Here is a 25,902-nt window from a genome sequence, read left to right on the forward strand (position 1 = left end):
TTTTTTTTTTTTTTTTTTTTTTTTTTTTTTTTTTTTTTTTTTTTTTTTTTGAAGCGTTTATATCATTACATATTTATCATTTCACTGCGATAATTTACTATATTTATTTTTTTATCAAATCAAATTATTCAATAGTTGAATATTCGATATATCAGTAGAAATGAAATCGTTTCTTCTGTTTACATAAACCTGTGATATTTTTAGCATTTTTAATCAAGCGATACTAACAATGGTCACGATTCGCTTCTGCAATGATATTTTTGTTCGTAATATATTTTACGAAATTTCATACATCATTGCGCACGACTCGCTCGCGATTCGAATTGCTTGATACGCGCCGTATGCGCTTCGAGTCCTCCGGCCCGCTTAACGCGTTTTAACCGTGATAAAAAGCGGCCTTGATAGCTCGTGTTGCACGCTGGGCACACGAAGGGTTAAATCATGTCGAACCCCATTGTCGGGAGTGCGCGTTGATCAAACTGAATTGCCTTGACGATGCGGCACAGCGCGTAATCAAGTGGCAACCGCGACGAAGGTCGACACGATTATGCGTTTCATCCGCGAAACGAATTATCCTCACCTTTAAAATGCGATCTGGTAAAAGTATTACAAACTCGATCTAATCTAATTTGATTGAATTAGAAACAGATTATCTAGTTAAACACCGATTAATCAGGCACGCAGAATATCTTGGTCCATAAACCACAATGAGTCAAGTTTTTAAATATGATTTTCGTTTCCATTGATATCCGAATTAAAATTTTCAATTTTTTAAAAATCCGGATTCTAGTTCTATAAATATTTAATGCGATAATATGTAATTAGAACTTTCATTTTTTTTTTTTTTTAATGTTGTATGCTCTTTAATATAATTTAGATATAGATCGTAGCAATGTGTTTTTTCATTTTTGCAAACACTTTATAACATCTATCAATATCTATTCTATTTTTAAGTAAATCTGATCTTACATTTCGCACGCGTGCAAGAAAATAATAATAGTTTCTGATATAATATACGCAATTCCTCCCTGGATTCTCTATGACCTCATGTGTACCATAAACCTCTCTCTCGACCAGACAGTCATAATCCAATAATATTCTTTCTGATTCCATGAATTCATGAATCGCATCCAAGTGTACCGAAGTCGCGGATTTGAAAATGCGCATACAACAGGACTCGAGTCTCTTAATTGGACGCAATTAAATTTATCGATTATTCCAGTCGCCTCCATCCATTAATCCACCCTCGCGAAACGCAATTGAAATTTTGCTATCGGTGTGACCTTTTCTCTCGCACGGTGAAAAATATTCTCAATGCCGCATTTGCCGTAAAGGAGACTTAATTATATTGGCATAGCCACTTTAGTAAAATTGAATAAAAGATAATAGACATGTAAAGGGAATATCGAAATCTGCTCTGATAACAAAATAAGCGAAATATTTTGTCAAATTTCTTTAGTAAAGTAATGCAATGCTACATTTTTATATGCTAGTTTTCTCGATAAATTTTAGATCATTTATTTTTCTTAAAGAAATACTTCGGTACCAAAACTTTATTTTTTATAGGATATAACTTGTTTACTTAATTACTAAAATTATCTTTCTTAAATCTTTCAAACAATAGTAAAATCTTTAATAAAAAGATCTTTTATTATCTATATACACACATTATCTTTTGTGTGTGTGTGTGTGAATGTTAAAAAATTATGTATTTCAACTCAACATACATTATCAGTTTGAATAAAAATTTATCTATAATTGCTTGTGTGAGTTTGTATGATTTATATTATTGATATATATTCTCTGGACATTTAAATTATTGCGAGTTAAATCTAAGTGGAATTAGGCAGAACAAGTCTGACTGTATATTTAGACTGTGGACGCGAGGCAAATACTATTTCGCTACTGGGTTAAGTACCATATCAAGATTATACATTAGTTCACACGTCGGCTCACCTTAATTATGTACATAAATGTGTTTGTGGGAGAAAAATTGAACAAATAAAGAGATAAATAATAATCCTAGTTACTTGTGAAATATAAAAAAGAACATTGCATGTACCTAGAAAAAAAAAAAAAAAAAACTTTTATCTCTCAAATCACAATTTCGATGAAATTTAAATTCTCGAAAAATTTAAAATTTATTGAAGTAACGATATAAATTTTAATGAGATTATTTTCTGCATGCAAAAAACGAACCTTTGTTATGTAAAACGAAGATCCGATACTTGATATTTCGAGACCGACTCGCGCTAAACGTTCTCTCGTTGAAAGTATATTCAGATATTCGCCGGTCGCGTGTTCACTTTTTTGGCGACTGACAATGCGTGTCTGGCGTCTCTGTTTTCTAATATTAGAACTGGACCATAATCCACTATCGTTTTGATGCCTGTATAAACTAGCAGATTTATTTCTTCCCAATAAAATCATACGTATATTAAATGCGAATTGATTGAATTTACTTGTTTTATAATTATTGTATCGGACAAATTATTATATAGAACTTTCAAAATAATCAAACGGTTGTGCTTACAATTAGTGTTAAATATACGGAATCCGCGAATAGAAACGAAAGTCGCTATCGCTGAAAACTATTGTTATCTCATGAATGCCTATATATTTGTCCTGTGCTCGACCATTAACTTTTCTTCCTCGTAATTCTGGTTTGCTTTTCCCGGAGAGCACAGTCACCGTTAACGATTTATTTGTCTTTGGTAATGTATCCACTTGCGATGCAAATTGCATAACTTGCAAGTACGCACAAGGCGTAATATTAGGCAATTCTGCGTTTTAACCACGACAAGAAATAGTCCCGTTGAAGATATTAGTAAAATTACGTACGGTATTCGTCCCCTTCAAAAAAATGTAAAACTAGATAATATAGTAGTAAAAAAACGAATATCCATGAAAGAAAACTTGTTGCCTCGTGTTAGACACGTTTAAAAAAGAAAGCGGACACAGTACCCATTCGAAGCAAGAACCTACTTCTCACAATTTTCTTCTCTTACACGTAAACAGGATAAAACAACTTGCGATGCAATGTGTGAGCAATCAGCATATATGAAATAATAATAAATAATGCAATGGGCAACATCTGATCGCCGCTTCATTCGATAGACAGGCCTAATATTGATTAATCTATTCTATCCGAAGATTATATCGTAAAATATGTTTTATCGAAACTTATATTTTCCTATGACAAACCGAGAGTCTGTTGCGTCTCGAGTTTGTTGCGTCCTCGATAAAATCGACCTCTCGGTGAATGCGCCGGTGACCGCCGTTGGAATCGACCAGGATAATTTAAATGCGAATCAAGTATGCAAATGGATACGAGAAAACTCGCATGCGTAACGCACCGAGATGTTGAGCTTGCTTGCGTATCACGCGATCAAAAGTATGGTCGTTTAACTCTGTCAAGTTGATACTGTCGCCGTTCGAAATTAATTAAAAGGGGTATGATTAAGATACACGGTTAAAAGATTATTTCATTACTTTCTTCGATATAACAAAAAAATTTAATTTAATAGTTTAATATAAAATCTGCGAAAAAGAAAAAAAAAGGGGAGAGAAGAAAAGCGAAAGAAATATTTTTTTCGCAAAGATGTATAGATATATAAAAAAATGTTTAATTATTATATGATATTATCACCACGCGATACCTTCATCTTGTGAAAAAATAGAGCATTTAAAACATTTTCTTTTACTAATTAATTTTGTTATTTGTATTGTATAAAACGTTATAAATAAGCAACTATAATAACGCAGTCTAAATAAAGAGCTGAATAATCAAAGCAAATTCTCTTAAAGACGCAGTACGTTTTCCATACAATCGTCCGTCAAAGAATTAAACAACAAAATCGCACGCCATGCGCGAGATCTATTTTCGCGTAGCGATGTGGAATCCGCGTTACTAGATCGTATAGATCATGTTGACGTATATCTGGATCCTTCGCGCGCGCTAGCGCGTAAGAGCAGGTGATCTCGACCTGAATTCGCGACCCAATTGGTCGGAACGAACGACGAGCGATTTCGTTTCATTTCCGCTTCGAACGGCGATAAAACAGGTCTCTCCCCCTCCTGACACAATCGCCTTCGTCACTTCCTGCCGTGCCTGCATTTCCTATACAGCATAACGACGACGGCCACAACTGACCGAGAGCTCTCACCGTGTGATTCAGGAAGGCTCCCGTTATCGCGAGCGAGAGATACCGGTGTTGTACCGGCGAGATCGGATCCTGTTCGTTGGGTAGCTAATGTATCTAATGAAGGTCCCTTTCCTTCTCGTACCCAAAGAGCAATTGTCTACGAAAGTTTTCGTGTCTATGCGCAACAGCGCGGAATATATACAACAGTCTTATCACAATTCACTGATAAAGAAAATCTAAACTCCGTTTTGTTACGTAAAAAATCATGAAACTGTATAAACATTGATACCATATTTTGTACAAACATATATATTGTTTTACTTTAATGCTATCTTCGTATTATATCTCATTTCTGGCATTTGTGCGCAAGTTTTTATTTAATTTATATATATATATAAATTGAAATATTGTTACAACATAATTTACAATTTTCTAAAATTAAGAATGTTAATTTATGTTAACATGAAATAAAAAGATCTTGATCCGATCTTAAAATCGCGGAATAAAATTTATATATTGAAATCGCATGACAATAAATTTATATACTTATCTCCACCACGAATAACATATGCTGATTCTAACTAATAGCCTTAACCTTGTACATCGAAATTCCCCAACAGGTTAAATCTCGTTTTAAGAAGCAAACGAGGATCTCAACGATCCTTGATACAAATGAACCTCCGTAATGGCGCGAGGAAAGATTTGGAGACCGATATATTGAACCGGTACCAAAGAATCCTGTTCCACAGGTGGCTGTGACAGATCTTCGCTCAACACCGATGCATTAGGATTGTCTCGCGAGTTTTTTCAGACTCGCAAAGATTCGTGTTTTTTCGTGAAATTTCTGATTATCTTGTTATTGCACAGATGACCGACTGTATTAACAGAAATAGCAAGCCTCCACTAGCGAATTTACATAATTTGGAGAGATGCGATAAATATGCGATAGCAAAAATCAATTCAAAATTAATTTTGTTGTAAAATAAGGAATTCCAAGTATTAAAGGCATCGTTTTCCAATAAAAAAAATATTGAGAAATAGATATATAAATTAAAAGCCGATTAATTCTTCTCAAAATGTACTTTAGCTAAAGAAAATCACGATTTTATTATATTACTTACGCTGTCACAAACATGGGCAAATTTTAAACATATTAGAGTTGTTAATTTATCGCGCAAATTCTTCACTCTGTGTAAAATCATAATCATAGATTAATTCTTTTGTAAAATAAAACACATATATTTATAATTGTTAATATATACCAGATATAAAAAAAGAGGGACAAATTAAAAATATCTAAAAATACCTATTATTGACCAATAATTATTGACGAATAATCTTTGCTTGTTAGGTAGAATCTCAGAAAATAGGTGAAAAATCGCAAGAGAGAAAATCAGTAGTTATTAATATCCGTAAACCGCGACGTCATTACGCCCGCGCGACATTTCCATACCGCCCAGTAGATGATGCAACGAAGGAAACGCCGCCATCGGATGCAGATTCTTCCGTAATGAGAAAACGTGCACGAGTGATTTAATTGGAAAATTTTCTCTTCTTTCATACTATACGATCATTTTTATTTTTTTATAAAATGTGCAAATCTTATACATGAATAGATAAAATACGCCCTCAACTTATCATTATGATTCCAATTCTTTGCTTTTCTGCATAAATGCAACATTCCGTGCGGAAAAACACTTTAATAGATATTATTATTATATATAAAAAAAAAAACGAGCTACGAGAGCTTTTATTCACACTAATTGTGCTTGTCACTGGATATTTCTTTTTGTCTCAAAGTAAAAAAAAAAAAAAAAATCTAAAGAAAACGAATAAACGTAACATAAAAACGCGTCGTTATGAGACAAATAAGAAAAACAAGAGAACGAGCGCAACGTAGAAACTATCGTTAGAAGGCTAGCAACGAGCGCAAAAAATATGAGGCATGAGGAGTGGCGAGGGACGAGACATAAAGAGAGTCCGAGAACGACGACCGTCTGCATTTGTCGTGAGTCGTATTTATAACGCGCCCATTGGACTCAGGCCAACGTTATCGACTCTCAACGGTGATGTTTCAAACGATTGTGCGAAACTTCGCTGAAGCGAAATTGTCTTCGCGATGAATGTTACGCGGAGCTAAACACATAAAGTGCATGCATTTATATGTAAACTCAAAATATATTTTTTCTCCTAAATATTAATAATTATGACGAAATATTGTGTGTATGTATGTCAAAAAAAAAAAAAAAAAAAAAAAAAAAAAAAAAAAAAAAATGCTGTCATGGAGAATTGACAGAATTTAATTATAAAAGTTTTTTTTTACATTTTTATTAGGAAATTTGTTCCTACATATTCTCTGTAAGAAAGAAGAAAAATTGATTTTATATTTCAAATATTCAATAAATATAATTTAAAAAATAAATATAATATAAAGATGAAGAAAATATTGTAATTTTTTTGGTATTGCTCACTATTTGAAATAATAATTATACAATAGTTATAATATTTATAAATTTAACATGTATAAAATTATATTGTATTAAATGCAGAAAAGATTTTTTCCTCGAGAGACTCCCGATTTTCTTTTTAATTTTGCTACTTTTCCAAAGAATAAATCTTTATCTCTCGCGCTTACCTCGTAACGTTACCTCGTAGGTGAGTCTAGGGAGACGCTTTGAATGAGGGGGGGGGGGGAATGTTTGGCGCACCGTGAATGCCGCTAATTTTAGTGGAAAACCGGAGCGTCTATATGTGTTTGTCATACAGGTCAACATCGGCATTCGCGACTGATGGATGCCTTTTTACAAAATTACGAAACGCAACAGTTGAAAATATACCGGTGTACCGTCGATATATCCAATTATAGGTGCTGCGAGGAAATAATTTACGTCAATCATTGCATTCGTATCGTTGCGAATAAACAACAGAGATCATTTTAATCTCTAGTATCAAAATCAGACTCGCTAAAATTTAAATCACCATCCCGGTTTAAATTTATGAAGCGTAAAATCATCATGATAAATTGTGAGTTTGGTAAAAGGAAGCAAAAATGATTGAATCGAGTGATTTTGTAAGCATTTGTTGAAAAATTGAAGAAGAATTGCGTGACGAATATCTGTAAAATATTTTAACGCTAAAGAAGGAACGGTAATAATTCTATTAAATTTTTTTTTACAGAAATCGCATCTCCCGATGAGAAAAGTTCACGTGAGCGCATACCTAAGGATTAAGCGCAATCACCTTTGCGAAAGAGAAACACTCACGCACTGTTATTCGCGGCAATGTGTGCACGCTGCGGGACGCCTTTCTATTTGAGAAGAAAGGTCATTTGGATGCCTGTCTCAGCTGCGTCTTTCTTTCAAATTGCATTTTGCGCGACGAGATTTACTTTAAATTATCTTCAAAGCGTCGAGATAATAAAGGAGACGAACTGGAATAATTAATGTATTAGGCTCGAATCGCGCGAAGCGATTAAAGATGAATCCGGCTCAATTTTTCGCATTGCAAGACAATGCGAGTTGTACACCTACGTGTGTGTCATGGAATATCCCGAGATGAGTGCTCTCGCATATTTAAACGGCTTGCGTAACGCGAAAAGTGCGTTACGCAGCTGGTCTCGTCGCTACGCACGTTGCACTCGGTAAGACAAGTTATAAAAGTAGAGTAAACTCTCGCGAAGAATTTCGGTCTGCAACAACGAGATCGACAATAAAGATTAGCGGATATTAGTTAATTTCATTTAATAATAATCATAAGCGTTATTTTGTCATCTCGCATACTTTGTCATATTTTAATAAAAATTAATATATATATATTTCAGGTACGAATTTTTAACAAAGTTCAGAATATATTTTATAGATTCGTTTCTCGAATATTCTAACTACATTTTTCTCATATCATTAATCAGTCTGACACAGCGAAATCTCGATGCATTTTTTGCCGCTTCAAATCTAGGTGTAGATTGCATTTCCATGCCACGTATGTGAATAAACGTACCGGCGATAGACAGAGAGATAAATGCACTGAGATAGTATCATTTAAAAGTGCAAAATAAGCAGATTATACATCTTTATATATATATAAGAAAAGTAAGAGAGAGTAGCATTACATGTATCAAAAATTACAAAAAAATTGTCTGGAAAGATCAAGAAAATCAATTAAAATATATAACAAGATTTTAAGGAATAACAAAAAATAATAGATACTATAAAAATTCATAACAACAACAGATACGCGAAGATGATCAAGCTAAAGATTGCTAGAGACATCTTTCGAGGTAAAAACTATTGAAGGCAAATTGAATGTCTAAAAATTTCTACGGTAGACTTTGAGAAACACTGTTGCGGCGGAAACGTGAAACGACGCGAAACTAAAAAGCGGCGTCTCCGAAACCGCGGGCTCGTAGATATATTTGCCGATGGTCGCGTCCGGGAACGTGTCTCGGAGGACGAGAATAGTAGCCGGTCTCCCGGTCGCGAGGTGAGACACACTTAGAAATCTAGAAGAACGATTATGTGACGCGACTTCCGCGCCGCGGCGAACGAACATGTCGGCGTCCTTATAAGAACGCTTGCCCGGCGTCTCGTTAGAGCGGAAACAGACATCCGGAAGTCACGTGGCGCGCGACCGGAAAATAATCCATTTGACAAAACGTATTTCATTTTTTTACATATCAAGAGGATTGGATACTACACTGAGAGACCCATTTTCTTGAATGAAATAAAATTTGTTCGAATCAACTATATCTCTTGTTTGGATATGGGCAAACAAATCCTTTAATTAATACAACAACTTTGAGTTGAATTTGTTATTGCAATAAATAAAATTTTATTCAGATAAACAACTCCATGCAAACAAAATAGTTCGTTAGTGTAACATTTAACTTCTTTCCAGTAACATAATTTTTATTAAATAAAACCAAATTACATGTTCAGTCAATAAAATGGTTCGACCAAATAATTTTGTTTTATTTAACGAAATTGGTCTCGCAGTGTAATTTATTGAAGAGCGAGAATAAGATTTAAAAAAAGAGAGAGAGAGAGAGAGAGAGAGAGAGAGAGAGAGAGAGAGAAAGAAAGTCTGTATATCTGGAAAGATACACATTCGTTTCAATGTTAACGCCATTTCATTGTGGTTTGCGAATACGAATGTAATTTCTAATACCACAGTTCTTCGCGATACCGCAACTCGTACTTTTGCGGTATGAGAGGAGGACACAGGGATCCGCTATTTTCTCGCCGCGCATTTTACGCCAAATTCGGTTTTAAATCTGTACAATGGTCTCGAGTCAAAGCGATTTTCGCATTAGGCAAATCAAGATTCTGAATTAAACAATCACATTTACCGTTAAACGCAACCCTAAATAATAGCGAGAGAAGCATGTCATATGAGTAAATCAGAGAAATCTCGGAACCGCACTATTATTCTTACATAACTCTACAACACTACTGTCGTTATTTATGAATATTATCACTGGCGTCGTCATTTTTCTAGCTACGCTGATAGTAATTACCGATCGTATGAGGACCCCTCAACGATTGCCACGCTTTCTTCGCCTCGAGTATCTGTTGAACCTTTCGCACGAATACAAACGTAAATGTCGAAGCATGTGCGATCGAATCTATCGCGTTATCTCTTCCTACTTTGCAACGCGCGCAAATAATAGTTTCACGAAAAAAATATCAATTGCGTTTAATCCCTTCGCTGCTTCTGGCGGTGCGACGTAATACGTAATCCCCGAGCGTTTTTAGCTTCGCTTCTCTTGGCGACTAATGGATTATGCATGTCCTTCGCGAGAAAGTTGCACATAAATGTTAAATATTTTATCAAACTATGCCGATTGCAAATACGTTCGCAAATAATATAAATTACATAAGAACGATTATAATTTTTATCCAAGTACATCGGTGCATACGGTTTGATAAATATTATTGTTTTGCCTCATGAATAATGACGAATATCGCCAAGTACTACGAATGATCGATTTACCGATTATCTATAATGATGAAAAAAAGATTATTTAGATTTTACAAATTATAAAATTTACGAAAAAAAAAAAATATGCGATAATAATCCCAAACTTCTCCGCGACAATATAACATAAGCATCTTGAAATGTTTAATATATTTATTATTAAATGTAAGTCAAGTAGAGCACGCGATATCTTTTACGCGATATTATTTTCTTCGTATTATAAATATACTGTATAAACGCGAATCTCTCTATCTCTCTATTGTTCGAAGGGTATCGCTTCCAGTCATTCTCAAACAGATAAAACCTTTATCACCACAATGCAACCAATTCTTCTTATCCTCCGCATGATTTTTATGACATTACGATTATATTTATGACATATTACGAAAAATAATGATATGCTGGAATTATATAATAAGACTGACTTTGTCAATAGCATCGTAAAATATTCTTTAGAAACTAGTCTATAAATTATATATCGCGTTTTTTTTAAATATCGCGAAAAAGAAATATTCGATTTCTCAAGTAAAATCTTTATTTGCGTTCGGAATTACGTTCTCGATTTGGATAAAAGAGAGCAACAAATTTAGCTATAACAGTCTCAGACCGGTTTCACCAGATAAATCGAGATTGCCCCCCCCCCCCCTCTTCCATGTTAAATTAAGGCAACCGCGAATAAATAATATTATATGTAAAAAAAAAAAAAAAAAATTTGTACTAAAAAATTAAATGAAACAATCAAATAGCTTTGTCAATCTTTATTTTGCGACTTCATTTTCCTATCGAAAATAAACGTATTTTTTTTTTCCAATTTGACACGCTTCTTCATTTTTCTCGTAAAACTGTATTACATACCTATTGTTATTAAGGACGATATATTTAATCCGCCGCGGTAGAACCGGAAGCGTCCACGACCTGGAAGGCGCGAGATAAATAATCGCAGATATTGTTAATCGTGGTGTATCGAGAATTTGAACCAGCGATCCAGCTGTACACACGCGAATTGCACGACACGACGAGTCATTTATGCAATGGTTTTACGCGGTGCGTCAACGAGCCGAGGGATCCTCGCGGGTACACGCGTTCTCCGATGCCGGCAAATCGCGGAAGTGACGATGCGTCGACGTGCGCCATCGCGAATGCAATCTATAATATAATGCGTAAATGTGCGTTGAGAAGCCTCTACTAATCCCCCCCCGCGTTTCGCCCATAAACGAATTTCCGTAGCAATTTGCATCAGCGTTTCCCAAGCTCTATATCACGAATTCCTGGCGATTTCAATGAGTTCGCGTTAACCATTATTTATGTAGTGTAATACATGCGTATTTCACATACGCAATCTCTCGTATATTTACGTGAAATTACGTTCTTGTAAGCGAATAACGAGGATTATAGAATATATTTTTTTATCGGTAGAGTTTTATATAATATAGAAAAATGTGTACAGATGTATGTGTGACATGCATATAATTAAAGTAATTTGATGTAAAAAAAAGAAATTAATCAATTCGAAGGAAAGCTTGTAAATTACCGTTTCGAGATGATTGTGGATATCATGAAAAGCATAAGAAAAATACACGGCATAAAAGCATATTCACAGAAGTGATTGTACACATTGTTTCATGTGTGGGGAAAAGTAAAGAGAAATTTCCAACTTTCTTCCACTTTGGACGATCATTGCGGATGAAACGTCCAAAATGACGAAAAAAAGAAAAAAAAAATGAATCGCGTATAAACAACGTTTTTATAAATATAATCATTGACGTTGAATGACATGGAAAAAGTGTAACAGAGATTCTCCTCTTGTGCAGAATCATCAAAAGTGAAATACGTAAACAGAGAATGCTTCATCCCGAGTGATTCGTGAGAACGTTAAGTTTCGTTTCACCGTAAATACGCGAGCATTTATGTTTAATCGCAACGATCATTCGTCAAATTCAGCAGCGTAATATGACATCCCCCCCCCCCCCTCACTCTCCTCGCTATACCTAATAGCTGTCGTATCAGTTCCGCTTCGAATCAAGAAAAACCGATATCATTCTGGAGATTGAAGGAAATTGTCAGATATAAAATATTCATCGTTTCATCTTTAAATTATAAAATAATAATGTTTAAAAATAATTAGCTCTCTCTCACTTTTTAATGTAGCTGATTTTATATTTCTGATATGGAATATTATAACTTAAATTCGGAGATAATATTATATATAGAATGTTACAGAAAATTGCGAAAAGTAAGACAGGCTAAAAAAAAAGAAATTATTGCAAGCCACATTTATTTTAAATGTCAATCTATAAGATATACTAACGAAAATTTGTCGAATATGACGGTCCAATATTCGGCTGACAAACTTTTCATTGTGATAAAAAACTGATCGAAAACCAACTCGGTGAGATGTATAACAACCACGAAGATTAAAGCCCCAGCGAGGCAATATTTGTATAATATAAAAAGAATTGTAGAGATCATACGACGTAGATCATGTGCTTCGCAACGAGACGCGCCCGAAACACGCGATCGTCATCGTCGATCAAAGTAGTGACGTGCAGCATTTCAGATGCATATGTATATACACGCGCGTTTCTTACATTGCATCGGAATAAATCCGCGGTGGGAGTTGCATAATTATTATTTCGAATGATAGCGCGCTATATGAAGCTGCTGCGACATGTTTACCGATTACGTAAGCGCGCAATTTCGCGCCATTGGCAGAAAGTGCGAATGTCGCGCTCTTTGAAAAAGAAGAAAAATGTTTCTCATTTCTTTTTTATCAAATACATTCCGGGATAAACGCGTTAAACAGGGATATCGTTAATTCTTTTTTCTCTCGACCCTTTCTGTCAAGTCGCCGCGTACAAATCTTTTCTCTCTGTCTCTCTCTCTTTCTCACCATTTGTCGTTTTTCGATTGCACTTTTTTGACTGATAAAAATACCTTATTCATACTCTTAAATCAATCTTAAATTAATATTATAACAGAGTTGCATATAATTTGAAGCAAATGACCGGATTTTCGATTGATATACATACATATATATATATGGCATTGAAAAAACTGAAAAAACTTACTTTATATGTCAAGCAACGCGCGCGCCGAAACACAATGTTCCAATAATGTGACGTTCTTTTTTTCAAGGTCACAGCTATTATTTAGTTTTTAGACAGCGACGTCTTATTCAATCGAAATCCACACAAATGACGTCAAATTTAATTGTTGCGATGCGATATAATTGGCGCGCTCCGATGACGCGAAACGTCAACTCTGATCGCTCTGACGTTGGCGAGTATCGTGACTTCTCCGTCGAGCGACACGATACGGAGGTTAGGATTAACTCCTGTTGCTCGCGAATCCTTGCGTTAATTTCTGTTTCGCGAGGACGAATCGGAAAACGCGATCGCGACATTCGCGAGCTTTCGAGGACGACAGGAAAAGAAAGAGATAGACAAATGAGAGACAGACGCGAACACTTACCTTCTCTTTCGCTCTGCCTGCATGCTTTTGCACTGTCTTCGCGATTAACGCGCCCTTACTCTCGGCCATGATGCTCCCGTAACGTCGGTCGCGGAGTGCAAGAGTCCCGAAGGGAAAAAACGAGCGAAGCACTTAAACTCTCTCAACTCTATCGATGGCTCGTAGTTTTGCGCAGGGGAGGGGAGGTAACGGCGCACCGACTGGCACAAATCAAAACGCACGTATCGAGGCGCGGAGAGACACTGAGAGCACGACCGACAGACCGACGTTCAGAGCCATGCGTCGCTGGCGGCCATATTGGCGCATGCGCGATCGCCGCGCGACGTCGCCACTTGCGCTGTTTCAAACGCGCCCGGTTACATACTTGCGATCCGGATGTATGTAAATATCTTGTGCTATAATTTGTAAAAATATTAGCTGAAAGAAAAAACACATTAAGCAATTTATTTGGTAAATTTATGAATTTAAATTGAGCTTTTTTGTTTTGTGTTACTAGGAAATTTTCAAATTTCGAATACAATATAAAAATAAATAGCAAATCTGTGGAAGTAATTCTAGAAACAAAATCAGTTCATTAGAATAATATAAAGATAATTTGTCTTTTTCTGAAAAAACAAAGATTAACTTATATAAGAGAAAATAGATAAAGAAAAGATTCATATTGTTGCTCGTGATGAAAGTATCAAAACAAACACGTGAAAAAATTGAGATTTAGTCGTCAATATATACATTGGATACACTATCATTGATTTGTAAATATTTTTATTAATAAATTATCTTTTCTTATTTTGTGTGATGAGGATTGCTCGAAATAAACAACCGTTATGATAAAAATCCATTTTAACAACGGAACAGACAGACAATATACGCAGATGTAATAAATATATATAATGTAATATATATCTGATAATAGAAGATGATAGACAAATTTTTTTCCTTACATAAATGGTCTATCCAAAATCGCAATTGACAAAAGTGTTATATGTGTATGTGTGTATGTGTCGCGGGGCGCGCGGAATGTGTTTTTAATTATTTATAATTTAAATTCTTAATTATTTATAATTTAACTCTCTTAATACGCTTCCGCGCGAGCCGCAATTACAAATTGCAGATTGAAAATTTACAGATTTGGACCTGTACATGTTCACATATACTCATTGTACCTAATATAAATTTGCTTTTAGTCTTGGAAAAATTGGATAAGGCCATAACCAAACTGGCGACAAGGAGGCGCCAGGTCCTCGGTACTATATATACCGTAATTATTATTATTTTTCTTATAAAACCGATCCTCTCTCCTCGCACTTTCATTCACCACCACACTCCCATCCATTCTCACACGATTACGTAGTTAATTGGTTGTCCTCTGTCCAGTCTATATTCGTCACAGTCTCATCATTAACTACATCGGATCAATCCTTTTATCTTGCGTCTGTTTCGTTAAATGTCTCCTTTCACATTTTCCTTTCGTTTTTATCCTAAGTCTAATTTTGCGTTTCTGACTTTAATACAATTCACAAAAGTGCGAAAGCGCGCAAGTATAAATATTTTGTTTCTTAAAATCATACTCGTAATTTAATGTTAATCATAATATTGATGAATCTCCATTATCTCCCCTCCCCCTCTCCATTATCATCTTCACACTTCATCACGAAATGTATCAGCGCAATGGTAACTTCAGAGACAGAAATTAAAGGTTAATCATTTGACGCACACGATGTTGACTTTTGTTTCCTTAGTAATTCATTCCAAAGACTGAGGCCTTTTGCACATAGTTATGTATACAGAAAAATTAATCACATTATCAATCAACTTAATTATACTTTGGCATACACAGAATGTCCTAGAATTATCGTATCTCTTTTCGGTTTAATAAATCACATTTCGCTTTTTCTTAAAGCGATAAGTTAATAAGTCTTATAATACTTGCGTCACGAGTTTTCCAATCTTCAATATTAAAAATATTTCGATAATTAATCAATATTAAATTTCTATTTAAAAAAAAAAACTTTTGCTTAAGATGGACAAAGAATATATTCATGATAGAATACACATAATTAAAAGAAAATACGATAGTTCTATGTGCGTGTGTATGTATGTGATGTCCTATATATACATAACAAAAAAAAGGAAGAGAAAAAAGAAAGAAAAAAAAAAAGAAAAAAGATCGAATTATATAATTGTATAATTATCTTCAAAAGTAAGAGAATATATCATATATCTCATAATAATAATCAAATTGATTCTTTATATTAAAGGAGCATAACTTTTACGCAATGCTCAAGAGTAAATAACAATAATCCTAACAGCCATGAGCCGCTATGCGATCGCCGTTGTATATTAGACATTGTATGTATAAAGAATATCTGGAACTTAAAGCTTACTAGAAAAAATTCTAAGTTAGGTTATAATAACACATGTGTCTACGTTCATGCGTAAAGCTGGACACGTCGATCGAGGTGTATCGGAGAATTTCATATCTGGATATATAAACGATCTAACTCTCTCGCTCTCCTATCATCGGAATCACGCGATTGAAAACGATAATAAATATTATGATATTATTTTCTATTTGCTATCTCTTTTCCGCCGTTGACACCGAATCTCGCGATATCTGTAACGGATCTGTAGCTTAAAACATCTTCGCGAATAATGCGTATCTTCGCTATCGATTATAGCGATAGTCCTGTTTTATAACATATTTCTCCATCCCATCCTCAGCAGATATATATACGCTCACATATACGAGCAACATATATTTCTCTCTTTCTCTTTATTTTCTGTCCCAAAAATCACAGAGGCATATAATGCACCTCGATGTATGGTGTAAACCTGTACAAAAGTTGTTCCTCGTTTACTCTATATACTTATTCACGGTACAATAATAATGTATTTAAAATGTAACTTATGTAACCTTAGTACTGATTAACGAGATGACCGCATTCCAGCGTGACCAGCCTTTGGCCGACTGGAGCTAACAGACAAGATGCTCCTTCAAGTGTAAAACTCTGCTACCTCCCGCTCTCTATTTTTGTCTCTCGCACGCACATACACACGCGCACACTTTCTCGCTCTCTCGCACTCACTCTCGCCCTCTCTCTTTCTCTCATACTTTCTCTCTTTAAATCATTTAATATCCCGATCTTTCGTTCACTCTATGCAACACCACTAATACTCTAACTATATACTCTATATAAAATATCGTTAGTATAACTAAAACTGTGCTGTGTCCAGCTGGAATGCAGCCCTATTTTTATGCCATCATTATCTATTTCTCTCCTCTTCTTCTTTACATTTCTCATTCGCAATCCGCTTCTATCATATGGTAAATCTTTTGTTGTTACACAATTTCCTCACAGTCAATGATTTACTGATAAATTCACATCACTAATTGTAGTCTGTCATTGGTCGGTCGATTAGTTTGATTCCCAGCTGTTCACTCGGCGTCGTTTATTGTTATTATTTATACGAATTTTACACTCATTCAACAATATCAGAGACTTGCCCACCCATCTTAATCGTTTAAGTTCTCTCCTCCATCTTCAATTTTTCTTTTCTTTCCTCGAACAGGAGACTCTTCTGCACAAAATTGAAGCAATATTGTTGTAAAAAAATAGAAACTTGTTTATAAAAAGCATGGTAAGCACGCGCGTCAATATAAAAGAAAAGATTATAAGATTATCTTGAAAAAGTTCCATTATCTGGATGCTACATGTTTGTTACATTTTTCTTTGCAGTTACTAGTTAGATAGTTTGAAAATTCTAAGTCAAGCAATAAACAATAAGAATAATATAGAAATTAAGAGGATCATACCTTCTTCTTCTTCCTGCTCTTCATCTTCATTATCTTCATCGTCATCTTCCTCTTCTTCCTCTCCCATGTAATCTTCCTCATCACTGTCCTGTACATATCGATATTTATTTTTAGTTTTATTAAATAACTAGGTCATCGTATTACAATCTATAACCTACACATTTTCGTAATTATATTATAGACAATAAATATCTAATGAGTGAAAAATCTCGATAATTCTATTAAGTTTTAAACATGTCTTTGTATCATAGTTAAACGAATTACTTAAAATATGAAATAAACTGAACTCACCCCGAGTTTTTCCGAATAGACCATATCTAATCCTGGATCGTCATCTAAGAAATCATCATCTTCTTCATCTGAAACTGCATTTTGACACGTATATCTATTATTATTACCTGTGTGTAAAACTTACTGACATAACTTATTTCATCGTTAATATACATCTCTGTGTTTCTAATCTAATTTTTATTGACAACTATTTTATAATTAAATTCTCAATCAACCTTCTTCGCTGTCTTCTTCGTTATCATCTCCATCCCCATCTTCGTTTCCATTGACTTCATCATCCTCCCCTTCACTGTCAACTTCGCAATCATCGGCATCAAATCTATTCACAAACAATTAATCAATTTAAGAAAATAAATTGAGTAACAAAGCAAATATTCAAGTAAATATTTTCATACCCATCAAGATATCGTAGACTGGGAATAAGATTGAAGACTTTCTCTCTATAATTATCCATATTTGTCACTTCATTGTTGAATAGATCCAGGCTCTTCAGATTTTTAAACTCTTTCTGAAATATAAAATAATTTAGTATTAGTAGATTGGACTTGGTGATAAATAAATGTCTTCAATACTTGTGATAAATGTAAGAACTTACCAATGGTTGCAGCGTATCAAGATCTTTGATCTTGTTTCCACTTAGATTCAGATGAGTTAATTTGGGGCTCGAATCAAGCAAATTTAAACCGCCCGAAATCCGATTGTCGCTCAACTCCAACTGCATAATGCAAAAACAATTGTATTATTAAATTGTATTTTTCGATATTTATACATCTTTCCTCTAATATCTGTGATAGAAAATTTTCATGCATTAAAAATTTATTCAAATAAGAGATTAATATCTTGAATATGCTTTGCAATAAACAAATATATATTTTATATATATATATATATACCTTTTTAAGACTGGACAACTCTGGGAAGCCTTTTAGACTGGTAAGACCCACATTGATGAGACTCAAGGACTCCAGGGCGCTAAATTCATTTGTCAGGCCCATAATGTGCGTACTCCGACAGTTATCAAGAACAAGTTCTTTGATCTATAATGAAACATGCGCGAGCATTATAAAATTATCAATAGCAAATGTTCATATTGTATTAACAAGTAAAGAAAACTGAGTTTTAATGTAAATGTCAGAAGATTGCATGCAGTGTTGCTGTATGTGTGTGAAAAATTAAATTGCATCATGTGATTTTTTCAAAAATTAATATCGAGTTATCTGAAAATAAAAATGCGTGAATAGTGATGTATCAGATGTTATTCTTTCTCTCTCTCTCTCTCTAAATTATAGTGTTGAATGTGCTACAGCAAGAATAATATTTCGAGGCATCGATATTCTAGAGTACATAAATGTTCGCGTTTGTGAAAGCTTACGCCAAATCGATTGAAATCATACTCGAATCGTCGAGCGTCGCGGAATTGTGCGCATTTCGCGCGGTTTCGCCGAGGAAAGAGGAAGACAAATGGCCGAAACAACGGACGTTCGCGGTCGAAAAAGTCGGCAGGCGTCCTCCGTTAAAATTCAAACGAGCGATAAGCTTTTCGCGGGAGATGGGCTATTTTATTGATCGGAGAAAGAGAAAGGCGAGAGGGCGAGAGCGGAGTCGCGGATAGAAGACAGAGAGGCATTACGGGAGGGGAGCGCGGATGAGAGGGAGGCAGGGGTGATACGGGAGAGGACGTGAGGGTGACGGGATGAGGCGTGACGGTAAGCGGAGTGCATGCCGCGTCTTGTTTAGCGGCATCGGAAAAGCCGGTGAGCGACAAGCACGGACTGCGGCACGCGACGTCGAGTACGAGGTGGGGAGGTGGGGGGGGGGGGAGGGGAAGGGAGTTGACTATCATCGATACCGGAAGTATCTATGCTTGGATATTATGTCATTGCATCCGCACTTTCCTATTGACAACCCGAAATAACGTTAGGCCTTTAAGCGTGTATCATGCCACGACTGCTGCTTTTAAATAAAGATAATACCGATAATCTCCCCGGTTTTATCAAATCTCATCTGACATTTTTAGCAACATTGTTTTCTCGACTGCGGATATTAATATATGATACTTTATACTTGATATTTTATATCTCATATTGATAATAATAATCTATGAGTCGAATCGAATTTTCGCACTCGCTGACGATAATAATCCATCGTATATTTTATTTTTGTCACTTGTGACAATCCAAGAGAATAAACGACGGAGTAGACGCGTTCTCGTATTTAATTCGCGATTTAATTGTTTTCACGAAACCCGCGTTAAATTTAAAGAGCGAGCATACGGTGCGTGCCGTTCACATTTCGAAATTCCCTGATCGATTTAATTTTTGCAGTTAAATTATGTATCACTCTTTCCGTTTCGTATCCTACATTCCTCACCTAGATGTCTTATATATACACTCATGTTTATACGACAAATCGGCCAGATTGATTATGCATGATGTCGCACCGATTGCAATGACAATAGTACGAAGAGTTATACATCGGATGAATGACGGTCAAAGATCGAAGAGAGAACCAAGGAGAACGTATATCTCACGAAGCTAAAATTTCTTGACATTTTAAATAAATGTCAAATTGTATGTGTGTTGTGTGTTACGTTATATATATTTCCTAATAAAAATATCTCCAAAGATTGATATTTTCATCCGCGTTTAAATCTTTGTGCCTTTAGTAAAATATGCTCTTTTCTATGTTCTTCCCTAAATCTAGACAATGATACGAAATTTACATTTGATGTACAGTATACAACGCGACACAAAGAGATGCTTCCAATTTTAACCAATATTATAGTCATATATACTCCCAAATAATACGACACTGTTGCATCCAAGATGCATCGCGACGCAACGCGGGTGGTCAACGTAGAGTGGGTAAAGTAATATGCAGGAATCGATTCGCGATCGTAACAAGTGCATTAATTTTAAACCCGTCGAACTTGTACATTTAAGAAGAAGGAAAAGAAAAAAAAAAGACTTTATATAACGACAGGAAGAGAACATTAAAAAACGAGCTTTCTCCTTCTCCCGATATCAAAAGAGTTCGTAAAATTTTCTGTGCGGTCCATCAGCAGTCTATCCGAGATCACGAATTTAATAAGTAGAACAATCCCCATAAAGTTTTTTTTTTTTTTTAAAGCGATAAAAATGTACTACTTTTCAAATTTGTATCGCAAGCGCTGGGTGCCATCGTCCAACGCCACACCCTAGCTACGGCTCTGCGAACGCCCACGCACACACGCAGGCAGATAGATGGACGTTGCGATGCACCTGAGAAAGTCGGGCGACGCCGGTTAACATCGAGACGGGCAACTCGACCCGACTCGATGATGCGACGTTACATCTCGCGTCGCTCCGCCTGAGGGGGAGTGGAGGGGGAAGAGGAAGGGGATAAAATATCCTTTGGCGGCCGCGCGCGCGGAAGAGTGCGTAGGTGCGTGTCACTACGGCGGCGATCGACCGGAATCAGACGGCGAAGTGGACTCGTCCAACATGGCGGTGCGGTGATTAGCGACGCGCCATGACGAAACGCGAACGCGTACGACGACGGACATACGCGCGTGGCACGCAATTACGCATTACGTTGACGTGCGTACGCGCGCGCGAGAACGGGTCGTCGGCGTCGCGATTGTCAGGAGCTTGTCGGGCGACGCGCGTCTTCCGGAAAACGTGACGGAAACAACATCTCGGCGCACGTCGCGATGCAATGGCGACGTCCAGCTGCCCGCGTGCACGCGCTTCTCTGTCATGGCGGCGGCGGCGAGCGCGCGCGCGCGCCCGCCCGCCCACGGCTCGCGCTGCCATTCGTTTGCATAACGCGGCTGCTGACGCGCGCGCAGCTCGCTTTTTCGCGCGATCCGCACCGAATCGGTGGCGACGCCTCGATGCTAAAAAATACATTAATCGAGTAAACATATGTCGCGCGTTAGTTCTTCATACGCAGGACGTATGACGGTAACGATTTCTCTATTTTCGCTATATAAACCGAAACAAGGGACACGTATTAAAACAAAAAACAAAACTGTTCTATCCGGCAAAATTATTTGAGATTAATCTCACCTAAAATTTGTTAATTAACGTCTTCCGATATCAAGTTTTTCGGTTTCCCTAATGTCAAATAAAAACGCGACAACTTTCTTCAAGATAATTTGCATCATCACTGTGCCAACAAGTAATACTCGCGTCAATGACAAAATATGAATAATCAGATTGTTGAAGGAACTGAAGCTGAAGAAATTTTTAAACCCATTTTTAGATCGATATACGCGCATAAAAATGTATTATAATTCAAAATTTTATCTAAACAAATATCGTATTTCATAAAAATATCTTACAAATTTTTTAATAATAAAGATATATGTAGACAAAAATTATGAAACATTTCTTGCGTTCATTGTAAAATTTAAAATTTAAGAAAATTTTTCAAACATATTTCCATTCTCAAGTTTGATTAATTTAAGCAAACTTTTAAAAACCGATACAGTTTATTTGAGAAACGTATAACTGGATCATTCTTAATGTGACAATTTTCTTGAGTAAATGAAATGATTATGTGACGAAAGAGAGAGAGAGAGAGAGAGAGAGTACTCAGAAATTTCATAAGTTATCTCCGTCAATCGCGATCTATAAGACATATTGGCAATATACAGATGGTAATAATATTAGGCCGATTATCACATTAGTTCTTTGTACAGTTATGTTTAATCGATGAATACATCTCGTAATCGAAAATGTGATGGATTACTCGTTTGCAATGCGAATTTGCGGAATATCTACCATGAAAATATTTTACCGATTGACCTTAATCACATTTTACGATACGATATTGATGTCCGATTTGTCTATTACATTTTATTACACGGATAATTGTACGGATATTCACACAGAGAGAGATAATTGATACAAATTTGTTCTAAAAATATTCTGTTTGATTGACTTCATCCAATTGACTCATTGCAGCAAACGTCATGACGAGGAGACTGGTACGATTAATCCGCGAAATAAATTATAAAGAGATTTAATAATTCACTTACATAATTCATTGTGTATCCCTAGTTTAAGTAAATTAATCTCTAAACGAAACAATTAAGATGAAAATAGCAGCATGGATTTTTTTAATGTAAACAATGGGGTGAAAAGATTCATTCTCGAACATGTCGAGATTAATATGTATAAATAAATAAATTAATTAAAAATTATTTATAATTAATATAAATAAAAATTGAGTGACGTACAAATTTATTCTAAATATGCTCATTATCAATAGCGAGAAATTAGATTCAAATTAATTAGACCACAATTCCTGGATTCGTGTGTTAACCCTGCTAGCGTCCGCAAGCATGTATCGAGTACGATATAGATGACGAAAGGAGAATATTCTACGTGGAATTGCAATTAGGTATCTGTATTCAACATACGTAATCGTGCTTGATGTACTTTGTCGTTACATATAACTCAACGTATGGTTTATCATTACATTGGAAAAGTCATACGATTGAATGCTCCGTAATGTTTATTGACACGGAGATAAAATATCGTGAATACGAGAGTGAAATAAATCTGTCTTCGTTTATATATTATAACGCTACGAATCGAAAAGGGAAAAGTGAATCGGTTCTCGATCAATCGACGTTGTTTCGTCGCGGACTTTATCCACCATTAATCAAGACGGTGTGCGTGCGTGCGTGCATCCGTCGCCGCTTTTCAAATCGCGTTAGCAGAAGAAGAGAAAGAACGGTAACTCCTCCAAGTCGCCGCGAACGTATAACGAAAGGCGCGTATCTCGGCTGCGTGGCGATAAGAGGAACGAGAACGAGACCGCGCGTATGCATAAAGACGCGCGAGAGAGATCGAGAAGCTACGCACTCTATTGCCGCGTATACCCGCGTTTTTGTCGCTCGCGCGCGTTCGAATTTCTCGGACGCCGAGGCCAAAGCGACGCCGCGTTCGACGCGTGATCACTTCCGAGGACGATTTCGTCGCGTCGACACGCCGCCTCTCGCCGACAGCAGCGATGCGAAATGAAGCGAAGTAGAGCGGCGAAGCGAGTATGTAGATAAATTAAGTAGAGAGAGAGAGAGAGGGAGGAACCGATGGAGAAATAGAGCGCGTTCCGAAAAATGAAACACGTTTTTTTTTTCACTCGGCCACGAAAAAAAGATAGAGAACGCAGAAGCGAGCGAATGTAAAAGCGTAAGAGAAAAAGGAAAGAATGCGAAGCCTCTAGAGAGCGGCGCGCCATTCTCGTAGCTCGTTCGCGGCCATGCATCGTCGTCAGGATGCGTGCATATGCCATCCTCCCGATCGGTGACGAGCGCGAGCGACAACGGGATAGCCACGCGGTCGCCGAAAGGACGGAATGTCGGCGGCGGTGGCTAAAGAATGAGAAAGAGAGAAAGACGAAAGCGCGAATCGGAGCGGCACGCCGCATTAGCGGATGCGTGGTGTTTTGCCGCCGCTAAAGCGCGAGACGACACGACGACGAATTCGTCTTCCCTCTTTCCCTCTCTCTCTCTCTCTCTCTATCTCCTTCCTTCGTTCCATCGCGAGCCGATAGCGTGTTGAACACTGTCGCGCGGCGTTCGAGCACGCCTCGCGGATCACCCAGGTGGTAACAACGACGCGCGATCGTTTCGTGACAAGGGTACGCGACGTGCGTGATTTGTAAACGCATGCTCCGATTCCTACGCGAGTAATAAAGAAGCGCGTGCTAATCTAAGATGAGCGGGGAAAAAAAGATTTAGAGAGAAACACCACGCGCACAGACACATATACAGAGGGAAAGCGTGGAGAGGAAGGGAACGAGATAAAGATTGAAGAGTAGCGTAAAATTTGTGGGCTGTCTTACGTCGCCGGGCTTCTTTCCCCGCTTCTCGAGCTCTATCCGCTTCTCCATGGCCGGCAGTCAGTTCCCAAACGCTCGTTCTCGCCTCGCTTCGTACGCGCGCACCGTCCCCTCCGCCTCCTAGCTGCGTCGCAACACCACCAACTACGTGTGCCAGCAACCTTGCTCTCTCTCTCTCTCTTTCTCGGACCGGGAATATGACGGACGGACACGGCCGAATCACGATCGGTCACCGGACAGGGTGCGCGGACAGGGATGCCACCGTCGTGTTGCCCGTGCGGTCGGTTGCGTACGCGCGTCGCGCGTGTCGAAGAATAAACGAGAGGCCAACTCCGCGATTCGATTCCGGTCTAAAATCCCTTACGCGCCGCGTCTCTCTACGTGTCTCCACGGATCCGACTCGCCGGACTGTGCGCGGTGTGCGTCCCTCCCGCTTCCTCTCCCCGTCTCCCACCCTTCTTCCTTCCCCTCGCCTCCCTCCTCACTCTTCACGCGCAACACAACACAAGCCGCACCGGAGGCGGGAAACGAGACATATGTCGGGCGCTACTTTCGAAGCGGCCAATCCGGACGTCCTATCCGCGCGATCGTCGTCGTCTTGCCAACTGTCGATCATCGTGACGAAGCGACGACGAGGCGCGCCACATTTCGACGTGTCCGAATTATATAGCCTTTAGCCATACAGCGTCACCGATCGTACCGATCGGAAACGATCTACGAGATTTTCGTTGCACGACGCATCGTTACCTGAAAATATTCACGTCTCGATCAATGTTTATAAGAACTTATCGTTTGAATCGATTATCGGGCGGCTATGTATATAATATATCGCGAAATGCGTCATGTCATTAATAGCATTCCACTTCCGGGCATTTTCCAATCAAGCGCATGGTGATCTAGATATTCGTGAATCGTGACTGTTGATCCTGAATATCGGGCGCATGGTAATCTTAAATATTCTTGAATCGTGACCGTTGATTCTAGAAGAAACCGGCATTGCATTATGTGCGAATAACAACTTGATATACATACAATTGTCACGCTTGTTTTACGCATTAATAATTAACAATTTTATTTTACAAAATTTTCGATCGCCCCTCTTGATGAACGATTAATAGAGATTCGGATCACATCGATATGTTTTAGATTAGGCGATAACAAGATTGCATTATCTCTTGTAGGAGTTATAAGATTAACTCTCGAGAATAAAATCATTTATTATATTTAAATAAAGTTATGACAGCTGTCAAATTATTTTGTCATAAGATTGCCGACTTCTTTCAGAACCAATAATCCCAACATGTGGCTGTCCATGGATATGATTTGAAAATGCTTAACTTTGAAAAGCATCAACAGCGTGTCTTATAATGTTTT

General features: G+C 37.1%; 2 protein-coding genes across 10 annotated transcripts in view; both read right to left on the minus strand.

The window, feature by feature from the left end:
• Amph (amphiphysin) overlaps positions 1-13,837 on the minus strand; it is a 32,033-nt gene extending 18,196 nt beyond the window's left edge. For all 5 annotated transcript variants that reach the window (XR_011447936.1, XM_070308517.1, XM_070308516.1 and 2 more), the window contains exon 1: positions 13,590-13,837. Coding sequence is in view for 4 of the 5 variants with exons in the window: in XM_070308517.1 (XP_070164618.1) it covers positions 13,590-13,658 (69 nt within the window). In the remaining variant the exon portion in view is untranslated. The remainder of the gene's footprint in view (positions 1-13,589) is intronic.
• A 629-nt stretch (positions 13,838-14,466) lies between these two features.
• Mapmodulin (acidic leucine-rich nuclear phosphoprotein 32 mapmodulin) lies at positions 14,467-24,940 on the minus strand. Of its 5 annotated transcripts, none has more exons than XM_070309248.1 (8): positions 24,532-24,940; positions 18,588-18,731; positions 18,290-18,409; positions 18,090-18,202; positions 17,910-18,013; positions 17,695-17,768; positions 17,404-17,491; positions 14,467-17,168 (listed from the first exon to the last, which is right to left on the minus strand). In XM_070309248.1, the coding sequence occupies exons 1-8, from the start codon at positions 24,577-24,579 to the stop codon at positions 17,104-17,106; spliced, it is 756 nt and encodes a 251-aa protein (XP_070165349.1). In that variant the 5' UTR covers positions 24,580-24,940; the 3' UTR covers positions 14,467-17,103. The 5 variants fall into 5 exon arrangements, with proteins under 5 accessions (XP_070165349.1, XP_070165351.1, XP_070165353.1 ...); XM_070309250.1 differs by lacking the exon at positions 24,532-24,940 and adding an exon at positions 20,955-21,388; XM_070309252.1 differs by lacking the exon at positions 24,532-24,940 and adding an exon at positions 20,841-20,929.
• Positions 24,941-25,902: the final 962 nt, after the last annotated feature.

Source organism: Polyergus mexicanus, unplaced genomic scaffold (genome assembly GCF_030449975.1).
Source record: "Polyergus mexicanus isolate NDT 795.1 unplaced genomic scaffold, iyPolMexi1.0 SCAF_16, whole genome shotgun sequence".
NCBI lineage: Eukaryota > Metazoa > Arthropoda > Insecta > Hymenoptera > Formicidae > Polyergus > Polyergus mexicanus.